The following is a 25,196-nucleotide window of genomic DNA, read 5'->3' as shown; positions in this document are numbered from 1 at the left end:
TGCTACATTTTTAAAAGAGGGTGGTGTTACCAGGAAAGTGACTCCAATTTTATTGACTTTGCATGCTTATCTTTTTTGCCCTTTATACATCACATAACTATGATGGCATAGTGTGAATGACTGTTTCTAAATTTGTTCCTTGCGAAGAAGTTTCTTGCTTTACGTTGTGTATGGCCAAGCCTCTATTGTAGCTTTCAAACTAAATGCCTTCCTTAGAAACTACCTACAACAGAAAGTTTAGAAACTAGCTCATGACTGAAATGTGTTAAATCTATTGGTAACAAATAAACTTGATTCCTTGCAGGATGTCAACACTGAAACAGGTAACCACATAGCAGTTGGAAAAACTACACTTACCACTCAAGGAGGAACTCGAAACATTTAGCTTGGAATATGAGCTATTGTGCCTCTATAGAAGGATAGTTGACCAAACACTGAAAAGATGTGTATCTAGTAGAACAGTTAGAGATGGGGTAGGGGATGGGAGGAGGGGCCTCTGTGGCTTACATTCTCTGCTGTATAGAAACAGCAACTACTGCACAGTGTGTGTGTTTGGGGGGAGGGGGGGGGGGGGGGGGGAAGCAGTGGGCTATAGATCTAAGTGATGCTAAATGAAATACATGAAGGATATGCGAAAAAGAAATAATGATTAAACTGTTGATAGAAACACATTTTAATTTCCACATGACAGGGTAACATTTGTTAATTGCGTGCCAGCTTTATGTTCCAGGTTACAAACATTGCTCAGTGTGATTACTGTCTGCATCCCTGACAACCTGGAAACATTCTGGAGATTCTATATCACAAAGTTAGCAGCTCTTTCCAAACAGTGGACCATAGAATGTTCAGCTGTTGTGACACAGCTTATGTGATGTTTGATGGTTGGGCAGTGCATCCAGCATTCTCACCCATGGCAACAATAACTTCAACAGTTTGTGGTGCTGTTGGGCATTCCGAAATTGCCAGTTAATTTGAACTTCCGAATCATGGTGGGGAAAGAGGGCCGCTCCATATTCCTTTAATGTGTCGATACTTGCAAAGCAGGCGCACTATTGCCATTGTTTTGATAAATCAGCTTTACAAGTAAAGCCCTTTTCACTTTGTCCAGACCCATATTCATTGTCTGCAACTACAACTGTAACGCGCATTGATGCTTGTGTTCCAACACGATGTCACCATACCAGTACTGGCACCTAATGGCAGGTTATTACACTAATACTGCTAACAATGCAAATTCTCTAGCCCACAGTCTAAACAACATTCTTATTAAGCTGCAATTTTATGAAAAGGATAGATTACTACACACCATATAGTGGAAATTGTGAGCCACAGCTAGGCACAACAAAAAGGTCATGAAATTGGGAATCTTCTGGCCAGATCAACTTGATTCCTTGGAGGGTGCCCACAGCCTTGACCCCACAGAATTATCAGTCTTTCCAAAGGCCTCACTCACCTTTTGCCCCACTCCCGAATTCAATCATGCAAGATTTGTTAAAGAACTTCTCTCCTTCTCCCAGTCCCTACAGTGTAAACTCTTTTTTGCCACCAACTCTACCAGTTGGACTCGTCCAAAGATCAGTGTTGAACTCTGCCTGATAGTTCACTCCTCTATCCAACTGTGATCCCCCCTGCCCTCAAATCACCCCTGTTAACTTTCCAGAATTTTTTAATTTTGAACCTTGCCTCACCATCGTACCCCAAATCCCTCAACATGCAAGCTAATCTTACATCCACAGAAATAACTGCAACCCACCACCTAAAAACTGATCCCAGTCTTATAATCGTACCAGCTGACAAAGACTCCACCACTTTTGTTTTCAACCGCAAGAATTACCTGACGGAAGGACTCTGCCAGGTGTCAGATTCACCCGCCTACAAACTCTGCCACTGTGACCCCATTCCAGAAAGCCAGCAGGATCTCCAGTCTCTTCTCAAATCTTAGGCCCATCCCAGAACATCTCCCAGAAGTCCATCTCTCTCCTCACCCCTACCACTCCCTGCGCTCCTACTTTCTACATGCTTTCTAAAGTCCATAAACCCATCCACCCAGAATGCCCCACTGTGGCTGGTTACTGTGTGTCTACTGAGATAATCTCTACTCCCGTAGACCACAATCTTCAGTGTATCACCTGTACATACACAGCCCCTGCTCCCAACCTCTTGCCTCATGGCTCATATCCCTGTAACAGGCCTAGATGGCAAGACCTGTGCCTTACATCATCCTTCCACCACCTGCTTCCAGTCCAGTCACAAGCATCACCTATCCCATCAGAGGCTGGGCTACCTGCAAAATCAGTCATGTGATCTACAAGCTAAGCTGCAACCACTGTGCTGCATTCCACATGGGCATGATGACCACCAAGCTGTCTGGCCGTATGAATGGCAACCGACAAACTGTGGCCAAGAAACAGCTGCGCCGTCCAGTGACTGAGCCCACTGTCCAACACAACATTCTCCATTTTAATGACTGTTTCACAACCTGTGCCATCTGACTCCTTCCTACAATCAGCTTTTGTGAATTTTGCAGCGATAACTCTCTCTGAAATATATCTTATGTTCCTGTAACCCCCCTGGCCTCAATCTTTAAGTCATTGTTCTACACCCACCTATCCCCTTCCCTGTTCATACTCCAGCACTACAGAGCCCTCTACTCCACCTACTCACCCACCATCTTTTTACATCTCTCCTTCTATTCCACTGCCCCCCCCCCCCCCCCCCCCCCTCCGTCTAACCTCCCTGCTTGCACCTACCTGCCCTACCCTCTCTCCGCCTCATCCCTGTATGCTCCCACAAGCAGTGATTTACCATCCTGCCCTCCCCAGCCCCCTCCTTACCCCCACCACCCTGACTGCTTCTCCCATCATGTGCTGCTGCTGGTCTCAGCAGCCAGAGACTGTGGTCATGTGCATGTGAGCTGTGTTTCAGTGAGTTTGCATGTGTATGTTGTCTAATTCTGATGAAGGCCTTTTTGGCTGAAAGCTTACTTGTTTGACAGTCTTTGTGTTGTGCCTATCTGAGGCTCAGTGTCTCCCCCCATATGGTGAGTAGTGATCTATCATTTTCATAATATTGCGTTATTCCATCCTGCATTTTCCATTGTTTGATATCTATAAAGTTGGGTACCCAGACCGTAAATAGTTTCCCATATACACCAGCTCAAATAGTGAAAGTTTAATTGTAACTACCCTGTTGATATTAGTGTCAGTGGCATTAGGAAACAACTAAAATCACTGAAATTGAACAGGTCACTAGGTCACAATTGAACCTTATTGTTCGTGCTATATTTTAATAACATGTTATACACTTTTAGTAGTAACCTGAGTCTTTTGTGGATGATACAGTCACGTATAATGAATTTACTTACTTTTAAGGGCTTCCCCATTCTTCTACAGTTGCCCAGTATTCCCACTCATCACATTTCACGATCATGGCAGTTTTATTTTTTCAGGTCTCTCTTTCTCATTGTTCCAATGCTCTGCGTGTTACTCTTGGCTGTCCGTGCTCCCTTCTTCTTGGCAGTGACGATTCCAGGTTTGCTTTCAGCTACTGTCCTTCCTCCATTCACCATACATGGCGATAAATTGAAGAACTCGGTTCTTTGCGTGACTGGTCATTCCATATGTATTATCTCCATAATTTCCTCATTTCTTCCCCTCTCTTTTCTGGATATCTTTGCTGTCCTCCTCATTCCATCCATCTCTACTGCCTGTCCTCTACTTTTCTGTTGCTGCCCCAGGGTCCATCCTTCTGCGCCATATGTTAGTGCACTTTTCACTACTGTTTGCAAAATCCTCTTCTTTGCTTCTTTTGCTCCACTGAATTCCATTTAGCAACTAATTGCTCCTCTACTCTGGTGGATCCTGTGTTCCACAGTTCCTTGACAGCTTCCTAAAGAGTTTCTAAATCTACAAATGTAAGTTGTGCTTCCTGAGTCTTAGAGCATGTCCTCTCACTTATTTGTCTAAGGCTAAAAATATGTTCAACACCAGATTGTCTAACTGTAAAATCTGCCTGGTCCTCTTACATCTTTCCTTCAATCTCATTCTCCAACCTATTTTTCAGTATAGTGCTAAAAAGTGTGCTGATGAATGTCATAACACTAATTCCCCTATAACTGTTTGTATGCTTCTTGTTCCCTTGTTGTAGCAATAGCAGATACGTATGATGCCCACCACTCTCTTGGTACTTCCCCTCCCTCCGCAGTTTGATAGAGCAATTTACATATAAGTCTCACAATTTGAGGGGGGCATATTTTCACAGTTCCATCATAACTGCTCCTGGTCCAGTTGCCTTTTCATTTCTCGCCTTTTGAGCACCTCATTTACATCTTCCTCTTGTGAGGTTCTTTATTACCTAATGTACTGCTTTTGTTGTAGACTTCTATCACATGGTATCTTCTCTCTTCCACCAGAAGTTCTTCAGAGTGCTTTTTCCACTGTGCAATAGATGTAGTTTGTATCGTGAGTGTGAGCTTACTACTCATTTTTATCTTCCTTATGATCCTCCACATCTCTGGCAATCTATATCCAAGCAAATGCTGTATTTCTCCATATACTCTTCCCGAAAACAATCAATACTTCCTTGTTAATTTAATTTCTTAGCCCTTTGTTTCTATACCTTGTATCTATTCCAGAGCTTAACCGAATGCAATAGAGTTTCTTCTTTTCCTCAGCCACCTCCAACAACTCCATGGTAATCCATTCAGTTCTTACTCTTCTCTTCCTTTCCCTTCTTAAAGCCTCCTCCACTGCTTCCTTAATCGACTGTTTCAGGTGACTGTTTAGCTCATTGACACTCTAGTCATCCACAGATTTAATCTGCTTATGCAAACATTTGACACTTTCTTCTTGTAGCAAATGAGTCCTATATTTTGGTTCCTATATGGTTCTACTTCCAGTATCCTCCTTTTCTCCTCCTGTTTTATCTTGGTCGTAATCGGAAAACCAATTTTTGAAGTAATGATAAAAATGATCGAAGCCACACACCATTTCTCTTTTTACTCCAGTGTCTCATACTGAACCTTAATTACCTCCTGCTATGCACTATTACATAGTCTATAATTGATATTAGTTTCCTTGACGAAGTTGCTTAAGTGTATTTATGTATACTATGTGATCAAAAGTACCCGGACACCCCCAAAAATATAAATTTTTCGTATTAGGTGCATTGTGCTGCCACCTACGGCCAGGTACTCCATATCAGCAATTTAAGTCCCTCATTTTAAAAATTCGCATCCATTCAGCAGCCCCATCTTGTAAACCATTGAAGTGTCTTGTCTTTCTTGTTGGGGCCATATACCCTAATTAATTTCATTTTTATTCCATGAGCTATTATTGTTACACTGTTCATCCTACAAAATATGGTCTCCAATTATTTCTTGCCAACAGCGCAACTATTTTTATTTGTTTCCATTTTTTAAATTATATTCTCAATTTTTCTGCTAATCCGTATTTTTTTCCCCCAAAACAGTCCTTGTCCTTAACCAGAATCAATCTCTTTTGATCAATTTGGCTATTTTATTTTGTTTGGGAGACATAGCAAAACCTGTTTTTACTGGGGTGGGAGGCCAACCCCTAACTTAGTGTCTCGGTCCCCCTCCCCCTCCCACCCATCCCCTTCTCAATCGTATCTTATCAAGGTGATAAAGGAAAGTTCAGGATCAGATAAAGGAGAAGGTGGAACATTGAGAGATAACGTTTGTATGGCTCCTCTGCAAGGTGCATCCCCAGTGTGGGAGACTCTGCCAGTAGCTACACCACTGCCCATATAGCCATCTTCTTCATTGTAACACCCAAACCCTCTTGCCCATCAGACAGTGCTACTTTAATGTGGTGTCGGGTAAAAGCTGCACAATCCTTCAAGGAGCTCACAACTCTTTTGTTAGTACATATGCAGCAAACACAGGGCCCCAAGCTATTGTGACACCTACTTCCTTTCCTGTGCTGCAATCTCTCGTTTCTGAGTATCCTTCCTTCTCTTACTCTATTTCCCAAGCTGGCAGCCTTTAATGTCAGTCCTGCTAATCCCTAGGTTTTGCTTTCCTTTCTCAGAATATTCGTTCATTCATCACTTTTTGGTTGAAGTAATTATTGGTCTCCTCCTGGGTCTGACCTTCATTTTCCAAATTTTTTGTGTAGTTTTGACCCAGTGAAGATGAACACATTACATTGTGCATACTGCATGCAGTGTTAAAGTTCATATGCACACAGTACCTGCATAGGACCTTATATGCACTTCAAAGCCAAGCCATAGATGATCCAGTGTGATAGTGTTGTTATGTACCCTTGATCACACTGCGGGTACCTTAGCTGCTAGTTTCCCACACATGCCAAAGAGTAAATGTTTCACATCTTCTGGGGGGGCATCAGGACTCCTGGCAGTGGTCATTGTGCCAGATGGCCTGTGCTGCAGCTGAGCAGTGCCAATGCGGACAGCCCTTGATCGATGTGAGTGGCACCAGGGGAAACTTTTGCACAAGAAATGTATTACATTGCACCAAAACAATGGCTGTTGTGATCTAACCATCTCATCAGACAGGTAAAGAAATTCCAATGTGAACAGTTATAACTGTACTGTTTTCTCTATCCTGGCTACCACATAGGAAGAGGGACGAGCCAGATGCCAGGGAGTGGAACAATTTATCCAATACTTAGTATGTACTTGAACTCATGGGAATACTTTTACAAAGCCATTATTTTTTGGGAACATATTGAAGATAAGTTTGGATAAGTTGAGTCATGGGGAAAAATGCACAATGGACCGCTGTTGATTAAAGCGGCTTCTGCTGTGTGGCCTACAGCTCTTCAGAGATGCAAACTTCTCGGCGACATACCAGTGACCATTGCTCCACACACAACTATGAATATGGTCCAAGGAATCATCTTCCACAGAGACCTCATGCACCAGACACAGGCACCTACAGGCTAATCTCAAGCAGTGCAAGTCTCTGACAAGTCCAGAAAATTCCTAAAGATAATCAAAAGAGTGCAGCACCTTTATCTTAGCCTTTAAAGAAAATGTCCATCCAGAAAAAGTTTAAATCATGCTGTCCAGGTATGACATGAAGCATTATGTCCCACCACCTGTGAGGTACTTCTGATGCTTCTACTTCGGCCATGTTCGTGCTGCTGCACAGTTGACCCAAAATGCGGCAACTGCGAATGATTACTCCACAAAGCTAGTCCTTGTGAACAACCGTCTTTGTGTGTCAGTCACATGGAACAATATCTCCACGTCCAACGGTCTGCCCATTCTTCAAGAAATAAAATAAAATACAGGAATATAAATCTGTCGACCGCCTATCGTAGAATAACATGAACACCTACATCCTCTTGAGGTGATGATCAATAAAGTGAAAGTCACAGCCAACACACACACTACTTCAATTATTTACGAATCAGTTATCCCACCCTCCTCCTCTCTTGTGGTTTATGCGGCATCATCTCCAGTAACCACTTTCCGCACCAGGCTGGAGAATCAGCTTCCTCCTCTGGTGTCTACCACTGGCAGGACTCCCTCTTGGTACCCACTCCCCAGAAACCCACGTATCTGAGGCACGACACCAGCCAATGGCAGAAGGAACTATGGCCTGGAGTCCCAGGTCTGCCTGCTCTTCATTGCATATATGTCCTCATTGCTTATATACCTTCACAGTAATCTCACCCACCAAAGGCTGCAAACGGGTGGTGTGGGGGGGGGGGGGGGGGGGGAAGATGAGGAGGTGAATAATTGGGGCAAGACTGCTCAAGTGACCCTGGAAGTGTCAGATCTCCCTGCACTATCAGATGCTGAACCAATGCTCATGGGTGTGGTTCCATCCCCATCCATGACAGGCACTGATCCTGGGCCGTGACCAATCCTCCTGGCTCCTACGTGTCTAATCTGGACACCCATAATGTGATCATTCAGTGTAGCTGTAAGGGATATTACTGTCAATTGCCAGAACTACAACACCTTATTTACCCCTCTTTGCAATTTATGTTGCTGCATAAGAAACACACTTCGCAGATGACCATTCCCAGCCACTCTGTGGTTAATCATACATTCTGCTGGAAATGTACAGGCCATGAGAGGGCATCTGGTTTTTTTTTTTTTGGGGGGGGGGGGGGGGGGGTTACCAGTTTGTTTGGCAGGGGCCTTCTACTTGGCCAGATTCTTACCAACCATTATCTGTGTCTCCTCAATGATGGTACTCCTACCCCTTCCAGTGCTGCCTGTGGCATCTTTTCAGTTGTTAGTTGAACCATCTCTTCCCCCAATCATGTGGCTTCTCCTCATTGGTCACTACATTATTATCTGTGTAACAGTGACCACTTTCTGGTAATCCTGTTGCTTCCTTGCCACTCTCAAATGGACCAACTGCCATGTTGGGTGCTTCGAAGAACCAGCTGCCAATTGTATGCCTCTGCTGTTACCTTTGTTCCCTCTGTCAGATTGCATTGATAAGATTGTGTGAGATGTCTCTGGCATGATCACTCTTGCCGCTGGAACTGCTATTCCCCTTTCTAGAGGTCCCTTCCCTCAACAGCTGGTGCCACCGTGGACCAAAGACGTTGCAATAGCTGTTCAGGATCGCTGAAGGGCCTTGCAACATTTCAGGTGCAGACCAATCTTAACAATTTTCTGTGACTTTGTGCTAAGTGTTGCTATCTAATTAAACTTGGTAAGAAGGAATGCACCTGTGGTGTAGAAGTAATGTCCCAGGTTTGAACCCAGCCAATGTATAAATTTTCAATTAAAAAATTATCAGCAGCGGTGGCCGAAGGCTTCCAGTTCACTCTCATTCTGCCAATGGCCATTTGAAAGAGGGCAGAGGAGTGGACAGAGGTTCAGGGTACTCTGTTGCCTTTGGGGTGGGAAACTACTCCTGAAAGGCGTAAGAATCAGCGAGGATCAACAAGCAAATCGATTTCGGCTAGTGACTAGCCATTATCAGTGCACTGTTTCATAATATCAATATATGTCCTAGTACGTCAGTCTCCTGTTGTTCGGATTTCTGTCACAGTTCATTCAAGGCTTAAGTGCATCCACATTCCTAATGGAAGGTAACTTGATGAAGAAACTGGGATTCCTGGTCAGATACAGAGTAATACCACCAACAGCAGCAGAAAAAATTGTTATAGGGGTAGAAGTTGTTATGAATAGGAAGGTAGGGCAGAGTTTGAGCTATTGTGAATAGTTAAGTGATATCCCTATCATCATGATATTTGACAGCAAACCAGCACCAACAACAATAGTTCAGGTATACATACCAATGTTGCAGACAGAAGATGGAGAGAAAGTATGTGAGGATACTGAATAGGTAATTCAGTACATAAAGTCAGTACATAAAGTAATATAAAAATCTAATAATAATGGGATACTGGAAGACACTTGTAGGGGAAGGAATAGAAGAAATGGTTACAGGAAAATATTGTCTAGGCCATAGCAATAAGAAAAGAGAAAGAGTAATTGAGTTCTGCTGATGGTTATAGCGAACACTCTGTTCAAGAATCACAAGAGGAGGAGATAGACTGAGATAAGACCCAGAGACACAGGAAGATTCCAGCTGGATTACATCATTGTCAAACACAGATTTAAAAATATATTGGATTGTAAGGTGTACCCAAGAGCAGATACTGACTCAGATCACAATTTAGTAATGATGAAGAGTAGACTGAAGTTTAAGAATCATCCACAAGAATCAGTGGGGAAGGAAATGGGATACTGAAGTACTCAGAAATGATATACATGTTTGAAGTTTGCTAAGGATGTAGATACTGCAGCAACGAATATGAGAGTAGGTATTTCAGATGAAGAAGAGTGGACAACTATAAAAAGGGCAATCACTGATGTTGGACAGACAAACATAGTTACAAGGAAGGTAACTGCAAAGAAGCCATGGGTAACAAAAGAAATACTTAATTGATCAATAAATTTCGATTCAGTTTATTGCTATGAATTTTCGACCTGTTACCTGGAGAAGCTCTACACAGGTCGTACATATTAATTAATCATGGTGACATACTATGTTTTATATTGTGTGTGTAATGAAGAACCAATTTTAAAAAAGTTTTAACGTTAGTTACTGACAGCCTCGAAAGAACTCAAGATTTGCCGACTGTAAGAGAGAAATTTTTGTAAATTTGTGTGTACCTATCATGATCTATAATTGAGAACATGCTTCTTGTGACCTATGGACATTATTTTCATATTCAGAGCATCCACTTTATCTTACAGACTACAACTGAAGCAGTTGCCTTTTAGATAGCTGATGTGCTATCATATTGTCTTTGGCCAACAGCCTTGCCTCAGTGGTAACACCAGTTCCCGTCAGATAACCGAAGTTAAGTACTATCGGGCTGGGCTAGCACTTGGATGTGTGACATCTGGTCTGCTGAGTGCTGTTGGCAAGTGGGCTGCACTCAGCCCTTGTGAGGCAAACTGAGGAGCTACTTTGAATGAGAAGTAGCGGCACTGGTTTAGCAAAGTGACATATGGCTGGGGGAGTGATGTGCTGACCACATGCCCCTCGATATCTGTATCCAGTGAAGCCTGTGGGCTGAAGATGACATGGTTGGTACTGTTAGGTCTTCATGGCCTGTTGGGGTAGGGGCATCATATTGACTTTAGTTCACAAGTTTTGATCACTTAAAGTTGTTTGCAGATGGCTGTCTAATTATCTTTTCTCTCTGCGTGAAAAACAAGGCATCTGAGAATGACATGATCAGCAGAATCTTCTCCACAATCACAGACTTGTGTGTTACTATATCCCATTCGATGCAGGTGTTTAGGATATGGATTGTGACTTGTTAATAGGTGCACCATACTTCGAGTGCTTGGGAATATCCTGTACACATACCTTGCAGTGCTCATAGTGTCCCACTCAGATTGGCATTCATCTAACTTCCAGGCTTCTAAATGTCCTTTATCAGTAACATGCGTTCATGTGATCTCATACACACGATCGTATTGCTCATGCCTCAACCAATACAACGCTGCCCTGTAACGTATCGCAATATCCATTGGGTATATCCCAAGGATCACTAATATTTCCTCTACAAGTGTAATGCAAAAGGCACTGGTGAGCCTCAGAAGTATGCTCCACTGAATTTGTCACAGTATTGTTTTGTAGCTGCCTAGTTTAAGGCGATGCACACAGATGCTGGCAATGAAGCCCACAACGATGCTGAACATAGCTTCATGTTATGACTGCATCACACACAGTGGTTATTTATAGTTAGCAATGCCAGCATGGGCAATCTTTGGGGCCTTTCTGAGTAACAGATTTTACGTGTTCTACAAAAGTTCTTTCCTTGTCAAGAAGAATGCCTAAATACCTACAAACAGTGCTGCATTTTACAGGTATTCTGTCAAACCTCAGGGAAGGATTTCTGGCAAGAGGAAGTCTTCTCTTCAGAAATATGTATGTGGGTTTATAAACCGCTACAGACAGTTTGTTTCTCTTGCAGCAACGCTGCATGTGAGCAAACACATCACTCGCTTTTTCCTCAAGTCTTGCCCTGGAATGTGCAGATACAACTAGAAAGATATCATCTGTGTATGCAACGACTCCTTCAGTAGAATCTAACAAATGCAACAGGGATTCAATACTAAGATCCCAGAACAGCAGATCACTTATGGAGCCTTGAGGACACCCCTTCGTAACCTTTGTGATTACCTTGGTCTGCCCCCAAGGACCACTGGATGCTATGCCCACTATAATAATCTACAAAGCCTGTCGTACATTTGGGGACCCAGAGATCTCGAAGGCATGCGAACGTGCAGGCCACCAAAGATTGTGGAATGCACTTGTGATTTCAGTCGTAAGCATGACTGCATACTTAATTGTTGAATTTTCTACAATTTGAAGAGCTCTATTAATTGCGTCATCTATAGACTTCCCTTTTTTGAATCTATATTGGCACTGGTTTAGACCCAAGAGCTCCCTATGTGCCTACAACTAATCACAGAGCAGACATTCCTAAACTTTGCCCAAGACCTTTAATAAGCAAATAGGTCTATAGCTTTTCGGTGATGCCAGGTCTTTATCCTTTCCCATTTTAATCACAACGTCCGTCCCCCATAGCTGAGTGGTCAGCGTGACGGAATGTCAATCCTAAGGGCCCGGGTTCGATTCCCGGCTGGGTCGGAGATTTTTCTCCGCTGAGGGACTGGGTGTTGTGTTGTCCTAATCACCATCATTTCATCCCCATGAACGTGCAGGTCGCCGAAGTGGCGTCAAATCGAAACACCTGCACCAGGCGAACGGCCTACCCGACGGGAGGCCCTAGCCACACGACATCTCATTTCATTAATCACAACTGCTCTGGTGTCTTTCCAGTTTTGACTTAAGAAATTGCAACAGCAGCTTCTTGAGTAAACAATATCACCAACAACTGATTGTCGTATTTGTTATCTTGTTCACTTCTAAATTGTGCATGTATTACGGTATCTGTGTCCATGCTATCAGGAAGTAGGGTGGTTAGCAGATATTCTGCTGATTCCCTCCTTCCAGCTGTCACTGAGCCATCCACTTTATGAACTGTGCAGTGACAGTAGGTCCATTAACCATTTCAGCCAGTAATTTATACGGTCTTCCCACTATGTCAAATTGCAGTTGCCTTCATAGAAATTTTTCCCAGTGTATTCTTTTAGTTTCCTGAAGCAATATTTTCTAGTGCATCAATGAAAGAAAGAAGTACAGAATTGTTCAAGGAAAACAGCAATATAAATCACTTAGGAATGAAATAAATAGGAAGTGCACGAAGCCAAGGCTAAATGGCTACAGGAAAAATGTGAAGAAATAAAAAAAGAAATGTTTCAGAAGGACTGACTCAGCATATAGAAAAGTCAGCATAAACCTCGTAGAAATTAGTAGCTAGGGTGGAAAAATTGAGTGCAATGGGAGTTCCACTGTCAAATGCAGTACATGAAGGTCTTCATGAGGGAGAGGACTTGTCTAACGACTTTATCGAAGAAGAAATTATAATCGACGTGAAAGACATAGGGGATCTAGTGTTATTCATAATTTAAAAGAGCTCTAGAAGATTTGCGAACATATAAGGCAGAAGGGTAGGTAACATTCCATTGTAATTTCTAAATGCATTGGGGAAATGGCAACCAAAAGACTGTACATGTCGAGGTGTAAAATATATGGCATTGACGATATACTGTCAAACTTCCATAAAAAATATCCACAAAATTCTGAAAATAGCAAGTGCTCATAGTTGTGAGAGCTACCACACAGTCAGCTTAACAGCTCATGCATCCAAGCTGCAGACAAGAATAATATACAGAAGGGTGGAAAAGAAAATAGAGGATATGTTAGACGGCAATCAGTTTGGCTTTAGGAAAGGTAAAGGCACCAGAGAGGCAATTCTGATACTGCGTTTTAAAATGGAATGAGGACTGAAGAAAAATAAAAACATGCTCATAGAATTCGTCAATCTAGAAAAAGTACCTGACAATGTAAAATGAGGGAGTATGTTCAAAATTCTGAGAAAAAATTGGGTTAAGCTGTAGTGAAAAGTGGCTGATACACAGTTTGTACATGAGTCAAGAAGGAACAGTAAGATTGGATGACCAAAAATGAAGTGTCGGATTAAAAATGGTGTAAGACAGTAATGCAGCCTTTTGCCTGTACTTTTCAATCTATGCATCAAACGAGCAATGATGGAAAGAAAAGAAAGGTTCAAGGACGGGATGAAAATTCAGGGTGACAGGATATCAGTGTTAAGATTGGCAGATGACACTGCTCTTTTCTGTAGAAGTGAAGAAGAATTACAGGATCCATAGAATCAAATGAACAGTCTAATGAGTACAGAATCTGGGATGAGAGTAAGCCAGAAAAAAATCAGAGTGTTAGGAAGCAGCAGAAATGGGAGTAGTGAGAAACTTGACATTAAAGTTGTTGATCACAAAGTAGAAATAATTAAGAAATTCTGCTGGCTTGGAAACAAAATAACTTAAGGTGGATGAAGCAAGTATGATGTAAAAAGGAGACTAGTCAAGGCAGAGAAGGTTCATGGCCAAGAGAAGCCTACTAGTATCAGACATAGGCCTTAATTTGAGGAAGAAATTTCTGAGAATGTATGTTTGGAGCACAGCATTGTATGTAGTGGATCATGAACAGTGGGAAAGCCGGAACAGAAGAGAATTGAAGTGTTTGAGATGTAATGCTACATAAGAATGTTGAAAATTAGGTGGAGTGATAAGTTCTGAAGAGATTCTCCACAGAATCAGCGAACAAAGGGACATATGGAAAACAATGACTGAAATAAGAGGCAGGACTATAGGACGAGTGTTAAGACATTGGGAAATAAGTTCCATGATACTAGTGGGAACTGTACAAGTAGAGAGCAAAAACTGTAGGGGAAAACAGAGATTGGAAGATATGCAGAAAGTAATGAGGACATAGGGTGCTGTTGCAGGAGAGGATTTTGTGGCAGGCTGCATCAAACCAGTTAGAAGACTGGTAACTGAAAAACAAAAAGGAATGCTGGGAGTACTCTTACCTCCTCCCTGGGAACATTTGCCTCTTCATCCGTGGTGTGGACCAAGCACTGTAGTCATCTGGGCCACCGAAGATTAACAGCTGCACCAGGTCTCTTCCTTCTGGATTGCCTCTGTACTGATACATTGGCTGTTGCTGAATACCTTGTGACCCACTTGACACTGGCATAATATTCTTATGCAGCTGCCTCCTGGGCACAAAAAGAATGAATTGAAGACATCCCTCTCTCCTTCACCCCTTGACATGCTGAATTCTATAATGAACCTTTACGTCACTGACTGGGAATTTCTTCAGGCTCTGACCTCATCTCCCAATTCTGCCTCGAGCCCTGATTATGTTCACAATCGCATGCTGCAACATCTGACTATTATTCAGTGTATTTGGCTCAACAGTGTTTGTCTTTCCTTTGCAGTGATGAAATAGTATCATGATCCCAATCCTTAAGCCAGGCAAAAACTCAACAAACATTGAGAGCTACTGGCTGATTAACCTCACAAATGTGCTCTACAAACTGCTCAAAAGGATGATTACCCACAGATTATGCTGTGTTCTTGAACTCGGGGCTTCTTGACCCTCTATCATTGTGGTTTTTGGGAGGGACGATCACAAGCGAACATCTTGTTAGGTGGAAATGACTATCCGAGAGGCTTTTTATAAATGCACAACACCTCATTGTTGTCTCTTTTAACACTGCCTAGCACCATCACATTTTACTTGCCCTCCATGACGGGTTTTCAAGGCTCCTAAAAATTTTTATGTAGCGGTTTTTGTCCCAACAGTTGTTCTGAGCGCGAGTTGGTACTTCATTCAGCACTCCACAGGTCCAAGAGGATGGCATCATGTAGGGCTCCATGCGGAGTGTCACACTATTCCTCATCAACATCAGTAAATTAGTGACCTCTGTTAGGCTAGTGGTCACCCCTGTGCTGTATGTCAGTGACTTCTGCATTTGACACACTGTAGCTGTGGCTGAATGCCAGCTCCAAGGTGCTATTTGATGGGCCTCTTCTTGGACCCTTTCCCATGGTTTCCAGTTTGCTCCAACAAAAATGCAGGTCAAGCACTCTATTTTTGTACCCAGCACTCCCACATTGTTGCACAGTCCCAGTTTATAGGACTAGCTGCAAATCATGTTAGTATCCCAGGGAGTGAATTGGCCAACCATTTCGCTAGAGAACAATTGTTTGCCACCCTCCTCCCTCATTTGCATAGACAACCCGAGGTGCAGATTTGCAGGTGCAGTTAAGCCTCTGCTCAGTTAGAGATAGAGCAGCATCTGGTGGGCTACTCCCCCTCTAATAAAGTCTGCACTATCTAGGAGATTACTGCTGCATGGCACCCTTCCTTCTGTTCCTCCCTGAAGACATCAACTGTTGTATGACACCTTAGTGGCTGTCATACCATACTGACACACAGTTTTATAGTTTTATTTTACGTAATGGATTACCCCCACATTGTGGTTGTGGGCCCTTACTGACATTTGCTCATCCCAGTGGAATGCTGCTGCTCCTGGCTCTCCATGCTAAGCATAGTCTTCCAATTTTTTTTCTTCTTGTGTTGGCAGGCAACTCTTAGATAATTGAACTGGTTCTCCATTTTTACTGGCAGTTGTTTTTATTCTCAGGTTTTACAACATTTTAAACTACCTTCAGGGCAGGGTAGTTATGTTTGGAATGTCTCCTGCCTCATGCTGGGTCAGGGAACCCTCAGCCCTGTCACATTTGCCATCTGCATCTGTCATCCCTCCTTGCCTTCATTTTAATTGGTTTTAGGTGTTTTACATATTTTTACCACATCCTGTTTCCTTTTTTTGGAGTAGGACTCTGTTGATTGGGACTATCCTCCTCTTTAATGCTTTGCCTGTTAAGGACTGGGGATGCGTCTGCTGTGGGAACTGCCCCCTTTACATACAGAGCCCAAGGGCACACCCATGTGCGGCCGTAATTATTTCTGTCATCTTGTTTTGTTATTCATGGTCCTACTGACATCCATGTTCTGCAGTTGTTTTCACTTTTAATCAGGTTGATGAGGGGGGCGGGGGGTTCAGATGCAGGAGGGGTTTCTATCAGCATAACTAAGCTCTGAGATACTTCCTGTCTCTTCCAACCTGGGTACCAATCCAATCCATAGACCTTTAATTCTTAGTAAATCGTTTTTCAGTTCTGTCATCAGTATTACTTTAAATGCCTCACTTTACCACTCCAGCGTACTTTCCTCATCTGAGCACATTCCTGGTGGACGTCACTACAAACAACCGAACGCTTGATGGGTGGACTGATGACCCATCTTACCCCAATCAGCTAACAAACCAAAAGCTGCACAAATACTCAGACAGATGTTGATAACATTTCAAAGTGGTGCAATGATTCACAGTTTTCTCAAAGCCTCAGTTCTACGTAAAACTGGTGGCACACATCAGTTTATTGCTAGGGTATTGGGAAAACACAGTGAGATAGTTTACAAAACGCTCATGCAACTATTCTAGAATATTGATCAATTGTGTGGTACCAACACTAAAAAGGACTAACAATGAATATTACATGTTTATAAAGAAGGGCAGCATGACTGTGGATATGTTTGCATGTCCCATGCAAGAGTATTACAGAGATGCTGAAAAACCTGAACTAGCAGACTCTTCAAGTTTGTTGACATCTGTCCCACAAAAGTGTGCTATAAAAAGTTTCAAGAACCAGTTTTAAGCAAGGAATATACTACAGCTTCCTATGTACTGCTCCCATAGGGACCATGAAGACTGGGTTGGGCTAATTGTGGGCGTACAGGCATTAAAGCAATCATTCATCCTGCTCAATACGCAGTTGGAACAAGAAGAAACCCAGATATGTGGTACAAGTGTAGGTGCTGCTCTGACATGCACTTTATGGTAGTTTGAAGAGTATGGCTGTAGATAATTATTACACAAAACATTTTTCATTCATAATAAATTATACATTGTTTTCTTTTTTTTTTGCAGAGGAATGACATTGCTATGGCTATCACAAAGTATGATCAGTTTGATTTTTTGATTGACATTGTTCCTAGAGATGAGCTAAAACCAAATAAATCTAGGGATGATGGTGGAGTTCGAACGACTTCAATGAATCCTGATCAGGTAATGGAAATATTTTTGTTTTTGTCGTTACTAGTTACTACTAATTGTGTGGTTGCTGTCCAATTTAGAAATAGCAATAATCGTTTGATGTGGACAGTGAAGAAAAATCTTTACCTGGCTTGTGTTGTTACACTTGTAATCTGTAAACAATGTGAAATTTTTGTTGCAGAATAGTTTTTTTCCATCTGATGGATGACTCTTACTTTTTATGCTTACTTCTTTGCTATTTTGTTTGTATATCACATCTTTGGTTCTCTAGAGTGAAAACTCTCTTCTATATTTCACAATCTCATTTAGTTTGCTTTCATACACACATTATTTTTAATTGGTCTCTGAATATATAACAGAGCTTCCATGAAAATGAGCTCTTCAGATGCAACCTTTATTTCACTGTTATGTCCCCAATCTTTCCCTGCTTCATCCAACTAACTATGATTCTTCACCTTTCTTGTCACCATGTATTCACTGTCATAGTTCTGATTCCTTCAGCTGCTGTTACTCCATTTGTAAAGTCTTTCATCTGACATCATCTCCAGACATTAATTAGCCAACTATTCATATCATTTGGTTGTCCTGGATAACATGAAAAGTGTTTATCATTACAGTGTTTAGAGTTATACATCTGTGCACCAATTTAATATTATCATTTTCATGCAGATTTCTACTACTTTCTACAACATATCTTTTATTCCCATAACAAACCCGCCCCCCAAGGCAACCTTTGCTAGCCCTTATCCTCCACCTACCTATCCCCTTCCTAGCTGTCATTCCAGAACCACCCACCAATGCATCTACCAGTCCTTTGCCATTCTCTACCTTCTCTCCTGTTCTGTCACCCCCTCCCTCCCACCCAGCACAGCCTCTTGACACCACACCTAGCTGTCCTGTCCTGTCCCGTCCCGTCCCCACCTCGTCTCTGTATGTTCCCACGGGCAATGCAGCATCATCCCGTACCCCTACTCTGCTACCCCTCCTCCCCACCCCATGCTCCCTTCCCATCCAGTACTGCCTCCTTAACCCCCCTTCCCCCCCCCCACCACCACCACCACCACCACCGCCACACCAGCAGACTGGTGCTCACATCAGATACAGTCACATAGTCAGGCCCAAGTGCCCAGAGACACTGGCCAGTGTATGTGAGTTATGCTTGCGTGAATGTGAGCATCTTTTCTGTTTTGGAAGAAGGACTTTGTCTGAAAGCTTGATATTTTTAGCAATCTTTATTCACTGCCCCAGTCTGTGATTCAGTGCCTCCTCTGTCATGAGTAGCAATCCGTCCTTTCCATATTGTTGTTATTCCATCTTGGAAGTCCACCTGCTTAGCTGGGTGGTAACGTGCTCGCCTCCCATGCATGCTGCCCCAGGTTCAATTCCTGACCGGGTTGGAGAGTTTTTCCGCTCGGGGACTGGGTGTCGTGTTGTCCTCATCATCATTTCATCCCCATCACTGGCGCGCAATCACCCAATGTGGCTTTGAATGCAATAAGACTTGCACTTGGCGGCTGAAATTCCCTGAATAGGGCCTCCCCGCCAACAATGCGATACACTCATTTCCATTTTTTCGATCCTGGACTTTCCACAGTTTTATAATTTACGTTCCAAATTCCAATAGAGCATTATCTTATTGACTCACTGATACCTTACGCTGAAAAACCTCTGTGTGGTAGTCTTACCAAAGCTCCCACAGCCTCAGGCTGTGATATATCATAGCTGATTATTCATCCCCATTACCAGCAGTTGCCATCTATTGTTGACCAAGTGTCCGCAAACTGTTTTTCAGTAATGTAGGGCAAACTAGAATTTATTAATGTCCTTATTTTACACTTGCCATTTAGTGTTTACTTTGGCAACATAATCCACACAGGATTTTGTTTTCCAGGTACACTACTACTTTCAACTAGCTCAGCAACATCAAGCAGCTCTCCAGCAGACAAATCAACAAACTGGATCAGCAAATCAAGCAACTATTCAGATAGTACAGCCTGGACAGGTTCAGACTGTTGCTATTCCTAATGCTGCAGTTGAGCAGGTATAACTAGCATTTTTGCTGTTGTTAGCAACAAAAAATAAATTTCTTTGTTTAATTCTCTTAAGTAGTTAATCAGATAATCCTCCAACTGAAACAATGTGTTTTAGGAAGTTCGTATTAATTGCTGTAACTTTCGTGATTCACTGTCCAATTCTGATGTCATCTGTTTTCCAGCTAAATGCAGTCAGGATGAAGACTTAATAAAATTCTAAATAACTGTGGCAAAGTTTCCTTTTATATATTGTTAAATACTGAACCTAGAGCACACAAAACAGTTGATGGCGCCAGCAGTTCTTATTTGTCAGGGTTATCAAAAGAATTAATCTCAGTATTCTTTAAACACATTCAGTTGTCTTGTTATGTATCTCCAAATATTGTTGGCCCTCACCCAATCCCCAGCAACAATTGCATTCGGTTGTTGAGGAGGTTGGTCCAGTTATCTGCGTTTATTTCTAAGGCTGGTGTTATACCGGAGCCAAGGTAGCCCCTTCCACAGAGGTCGAGGTTGTCTATGCCCAAGGTGTACCAAAAGCATCATGGTAAACACCGGCTACTTACATACAAGATAATGGAAACAGACATTCCGAGCACTACTTCCTGCAGGGGGAGCTTGAGCCACAGCCTGCAGGAAGTATCACTATGCCAAAACCCGATTGGCTGGAGCCAGCCCCAAAGTTCAGTTCATGCTGGATGCCGATCTCGTGTACTGCGACCGTTGAAGATTACGTCTTCGTCTCTGAATTGGACTGTTACTAGTGTGTGTGTGTGTGTGTGTGTGTGTGTGTGTGTGTGTGTGTGTTTTACCATAAAGCTTTGTGGAAAATTAGAAGTGAACTTTTGTTTGCTTCAATTAGGAGACTTCGCTGGCATCATTATTGTTACCTTTCGTTTGTTGTTCAGTCATCAACCTTGTGAACTTACACCAATAAAAGTTGTGTTTGTGAAAAACTGTGAATTGTCAGTCACAACAGCTGCCAACATGTGCAGATAAGTAATTGACCTTTGTTATTTATAAATATTACTGCTGTTCCCAGCAGATGTCAATATAATTGTTTCAAGCTGTTGCCAGCAGGCTTTTTACTGGTGGTTAACTTGTTTGTTTGAGATTTCTTAAGTAGCTATTCATGACAATAGTTTTTACTCACAAAATTTATGGAAGTTCACTTTTGCAGCCAAGAGAGAGTGCAGGGGGGGGGGGGGGGGGGCATGAGAAAGAGTAGGTAGTGAAAGGTAGTACATGAAATCTTCACTCCAAAGATACCACAGTGAGATGTAAAACACTAAGAGGAAGGTAATTGAATTTTATGGTTAAAAACTAGAGAAAAAGATAAAGGGCAACAGGGAAGAGTGAAGACAAAACAGTAGAAGCAGAAAGAAAATAAAGGAAATATGGGATAAAATAAATAAGGAGTATATAAAATATAATGAAATTATGGTGATGATATGAGGGGTAAATATGTTTCAGGAGGATGTTGGAATATGCTACGATATGTTGAGAACAAATTCCCATCTCTGAAGTTCATGGAAACTAGTATAAATTTGGAGAATTGAAGTAGCCTGTGTGATGTAGTAAGCATTCAGGACACTTGGGTCCTGCTGTACTGTATGTTCATTAATTGGTCAGTGGCTGTTCCCAAGGAGAACAAGTCTTCTATGGCCATCATGCATTCAGCCAGTTTAATGGTGCTCATTCCGTATATAAAATGGTGTGTATGGACACCAGTTAACCCTTTGACATCTGTGGATGAGTTAACTTGTCATGCCCATTGCTCCCAGGTATTGAGGATGTATTTAAACACGGCCTCTGTGTTTTCCTTGTTGATGTATTTATATATCCCATTCAACTAACCCTCTCACTGCAGCAGCAGAGTTACTTACATATATCAATGAATAAAAAAGTGTCAAGTATTTATCTTGCAACATATGTGCTTCTTTGTATGCTGTCATTTGCAAAAAAAAAAAAAAAAAAAAAAACCACCACCTTCATTACAATACCTTGAAACATTTATGAAATTGATAATGATTATTACTGCATGATTCCTGATGTGCCACACGTCACTATCTGCTGGATATAAAAACCAATAACTTTAGAATGAAGTGACCGAGCGAGGTGGCACAGTGGTTAGCACACTGGACTCGTATTCGGGAGGACGACGGTTCAATCCCGCATCCGGCCATTCTGATTTAGGTTTTCCGTGATTTCCCTAGATCACTCCAGGCAAATGCCGGGATGGTTCCTTTGAAAGGGCACGGCCTACTTCCTTCCCTATCCTTCCTTAATCCGAGCTTGTGCTCCATCTCTAATGACCTCGTTGTCGACGGGACGTTAAACACCAATATCCTCCTCCTCCTCTAGAATGAAGTGAAAGAGAATTCTGAGCTCAATTTTAAATAAAAATTTGATATCTTGTGTGCATTTCATACACATCAACCTATGAGCTAAAATCAGCCATACACAAAGTTTACACAATGCGTTTTTACCTTTGCAGATTCTTTAAAATTTCACATAATGGTTCAATTAATTTGATGCAGCACAATAACTGTGGTGAACAATGAAATGAAATCCAGTCCTTTATCAGATGAAGATATCAGACTGTAAGCGTGCAAACATATTTTCGTAAAATCAAATGGTAAGTCTTTTTTAGTGGTTGGAAAACCGTCTCTGAGCACAGGGAACAGCATTGGGCAAGCAGTACAGCAACAACAAAACCATGCACGGAATGCAGAGAGCATGTCTGTAGCAGTCAAAGGGTTAATAAACAGAATGCTTGGCTTTGCAAGTTGCTCTGCCTTTGATATTGTAGAATTTATCAGTGGTAGGCTGGAGTAGGTGGTAGTGGGAGGGTGGATGGGGCAGATTTTTTAAGTGGCATTGTTTGTGGGGGTAGGAACCTTGGGGTAGGGATAATGGTTGAGGAATGTCACATGGCTTGATATGTAGTACTTCACATAGTCACATTGCTGCAGTGTGATTAGATTTTTTTTCTTTCCCGTGCAGTGTAAGCTGATGATGTATTGTATAAAAACTACTGCATATTGTAATTCTCAATCTATTGACAGACTAAAGCCCTTGTAAGAAAAGTAATGCTGACTGTATTATGAATGTTGCAAAGTGTGCGAATCATTAAATATAAAATGCTAGTCCTTCCATTCTGTTACTAATGGAATGCACCAAAATAACATTTTTGAGCTTTCCAAACTTATGTTGTATCACGCGTGCGAAAAGTAATCTGGTAGTGGTAACACCTCTTCCAACAATAAGCAAAATAAAATTACCGTACTGAGACTCTTCTGTCATTATACTATAGTGCTCAAGGTAATGGACTCATGGATTTCAGACAACTCTTCAACAGTGGTAGCTCAAATATCTGTTGTCTTCAAAACTAACTACAGTATGCCGTGATGTTTCCTTTGCCAACTGAGCCAGTGCTGTGGCCATAATAGCATCAAGATCTGTAATGTGTTGAGTTTGAAACTGAAACTCGCTCTCCTTGAAATAAGCATTGAGCTTTCCATAAACTGATAGCTAAGCTATTACTTTCACAAACAGATGTGACTGCTAAAGGTAAAGCTGACATCAGTCCAGAGATTAGTTGAAACACCACAGTGCCTTATGAGGCGTGGTCCTGTTAGAGGTGGTAAGCCATTTCTTTTCCCCGATGTTTGAATTGAATCACCCAGCTGGTTATAAAGAGACTTAAACTTTAACAAAGAATCAAAGTTTCATAAAATCAGACTTTTAACGAAATAAGAGACCTGGAATCAAATATCTGTATAACACCAGTTGTGGCTGTGCCACGGTTACGGCGGGGGTTCATGTTCAAAGCCCCCAGCAACTTAGGGAAGCCACAGAAAACTCAAATCTTGGTTTGGATTGTAAATCCTCTCCTACAAATAAAAGTTCATTGCTTTAACCAGTGCTCTGCCTAACTTTTGCCCTATCCGCATCCAATCAGAGCTTGTACTCCAACTCTTTAACAAAGTAGGACATTTAACTCAAATCAAAATAACTTCTGGTGAATACTGAAATGATTACTCTGTCAGGAAACTGACCTGTTAATTTTCCCACCCTTCTGAGGTGTTCCATCCTAAAAACCTTATTCTGGACAGGAGATAAATCTTCCAAGTGCTGCCACATTAACCTGCCAAGATATTACAGAATAACTTATGAAAAATTTGATATAAAAATTCTGTTCATGAAATTCATACAACAATAAAGTAAATATTAAATATATGAGTTGGTGAAGTCCAGATGATGAAGTATTCAATTGTACAGGTGACACAAGTTGGGACAAACTCCGCAACTACAACAACGGTGGCTGCACAGCAGCATCAGGCAGCTGCACAGCAGCCAGCGCAGGTCATCCAGCTGCAGCAGGCAGGGCAGGTCGCTGCTGCACAGCCCGCAGGCGGGATACAGATAGTCCAGCAAATTGTTGCCCCCTCTGGGGACATACAGCAAGTACCGGTAATTATTTGTATTATTTGTTTTTGTTTGGCCTTGGTATGAGTCATAGTACTAGACCATGGTGTGTGGGCTTCACTTGTTACTTTTGAGGAAATTTTTAATAGTGCTTCGTGAATTATGTTTATGATGCATTTGACATGTTCATAGTAGTAGCATATTTTGAAAAGAGTAATATGTACATGATAGAGGCAGACTTTTTATGTAAATTTACAAGGGGCATTCAATAAGTATTGCAACATGTGTGTCTTTTTTTCGCATCATATGTCAGTTTAAAAAATGCTAAATTTGTAATGGGACATCGAGGAATGTTCCCCTATAGTTTCATGAAGTTCCAATAGATGGTGGCACTATATGTAGTCTTCAAAATGGCATCTGTATCAGAGGCGTTTTCTTTTGGGAGAAAAACATAGCATCACAGATATTCATAGGTGCTTGCAGAATGTATACTGAGACCTGGCAGTGAACAAAATCACAGTAAGTTGTTGGCGGGGGGGGGGGGGGGGGGGGCGACGTCTGTCATCATTGCAACGAGGTCGTGAAAACCTGTCTGATATACTGTGTGCCAGCTGAGTGCACACACCTGTGACTCATGCAGTGTTGGAATGTGGACACTTTCATTCGTGGTGATTGAAGGATTGAGCAATGAAGAGCCATCTGTGTGGAATTGCTTGCACATTGCAAGGCTGATTGTGGCCCTTCCCCCCTCCCCCTGCCCGAACATTGTCCCAGGCAGTGAAAATGAAACATGGGTTCATCACTTCAAACTGGAAAAAAAAGTGACACCTCTCCTCCAAAGGAAAAGTTCAAAGCTGCACCCTCAGCTGATAATGTCCTGGAAACGGTCTTAAAGGACTGTAAAGGGTTTATTGTGTTTCATGTCCTCCCTCAGGGTGCAACAATCACCTCTGAAGTGTGTTCTACTACCCTCAGGAAACGGAAGAAATGATTTCTGCAAGTTCATCGCCACAAAAATGCAAATTAACTTCTCCTTCTCTGTGCCAATGCAGAGCCTCGCGTACAAAGTCTGCACATCTGAGATGAGCTCGCAAAATTTCGTTAGATTCCTCTTCCTCATCTGGCACCTTTCGATTTCCAT

At 42.1% G+C, this 25,196-nt stretch overlaps 1 protein-coding gene across 1 annotated transcript in view; it reads left to right on the top strand.

The window, feature by feature from the left end:
- LOC124802897 (nuclear transcription factor Y subunit gamma-like) overlaps positions 1-25,196 on the top strand; it is a 42,866-nt gene that overhangs the window by 9,761 nt on the left and 7,909 nt on the right. The window contains 3 exon segments of the mRNA XM_047263959.1: positions 17,466-17,603; positions 19,483-19,632; positions 23,909-24,100. Coding sequence (XP_047119915.1) covers positions 17,466-17,603; positions 19,483-19,632; positions 23,909-24,100 — 480 coding nt within the window.

Source organism: Schistocerca piceifrons, chromosome 6 (genome assembly GCF_021461385.2).
Source record: "Schistocerca piceifrons isolate TAMUIC-IGC-003096 chromosome 6, iqSchPice1.1, whole genome shotgun sequence".
In the NCBI taxonomy this organism is placed as follows: domain Eukaryota; kingdom Metazoa; phylum Arthropoda; class Insecta; order Orthoptera; family Acrididae; genus Schistocerca; species Schistocerca piceifrons.
This window is presented reverse-complemented; position numbering and strand designations above follow the sequence as displayed.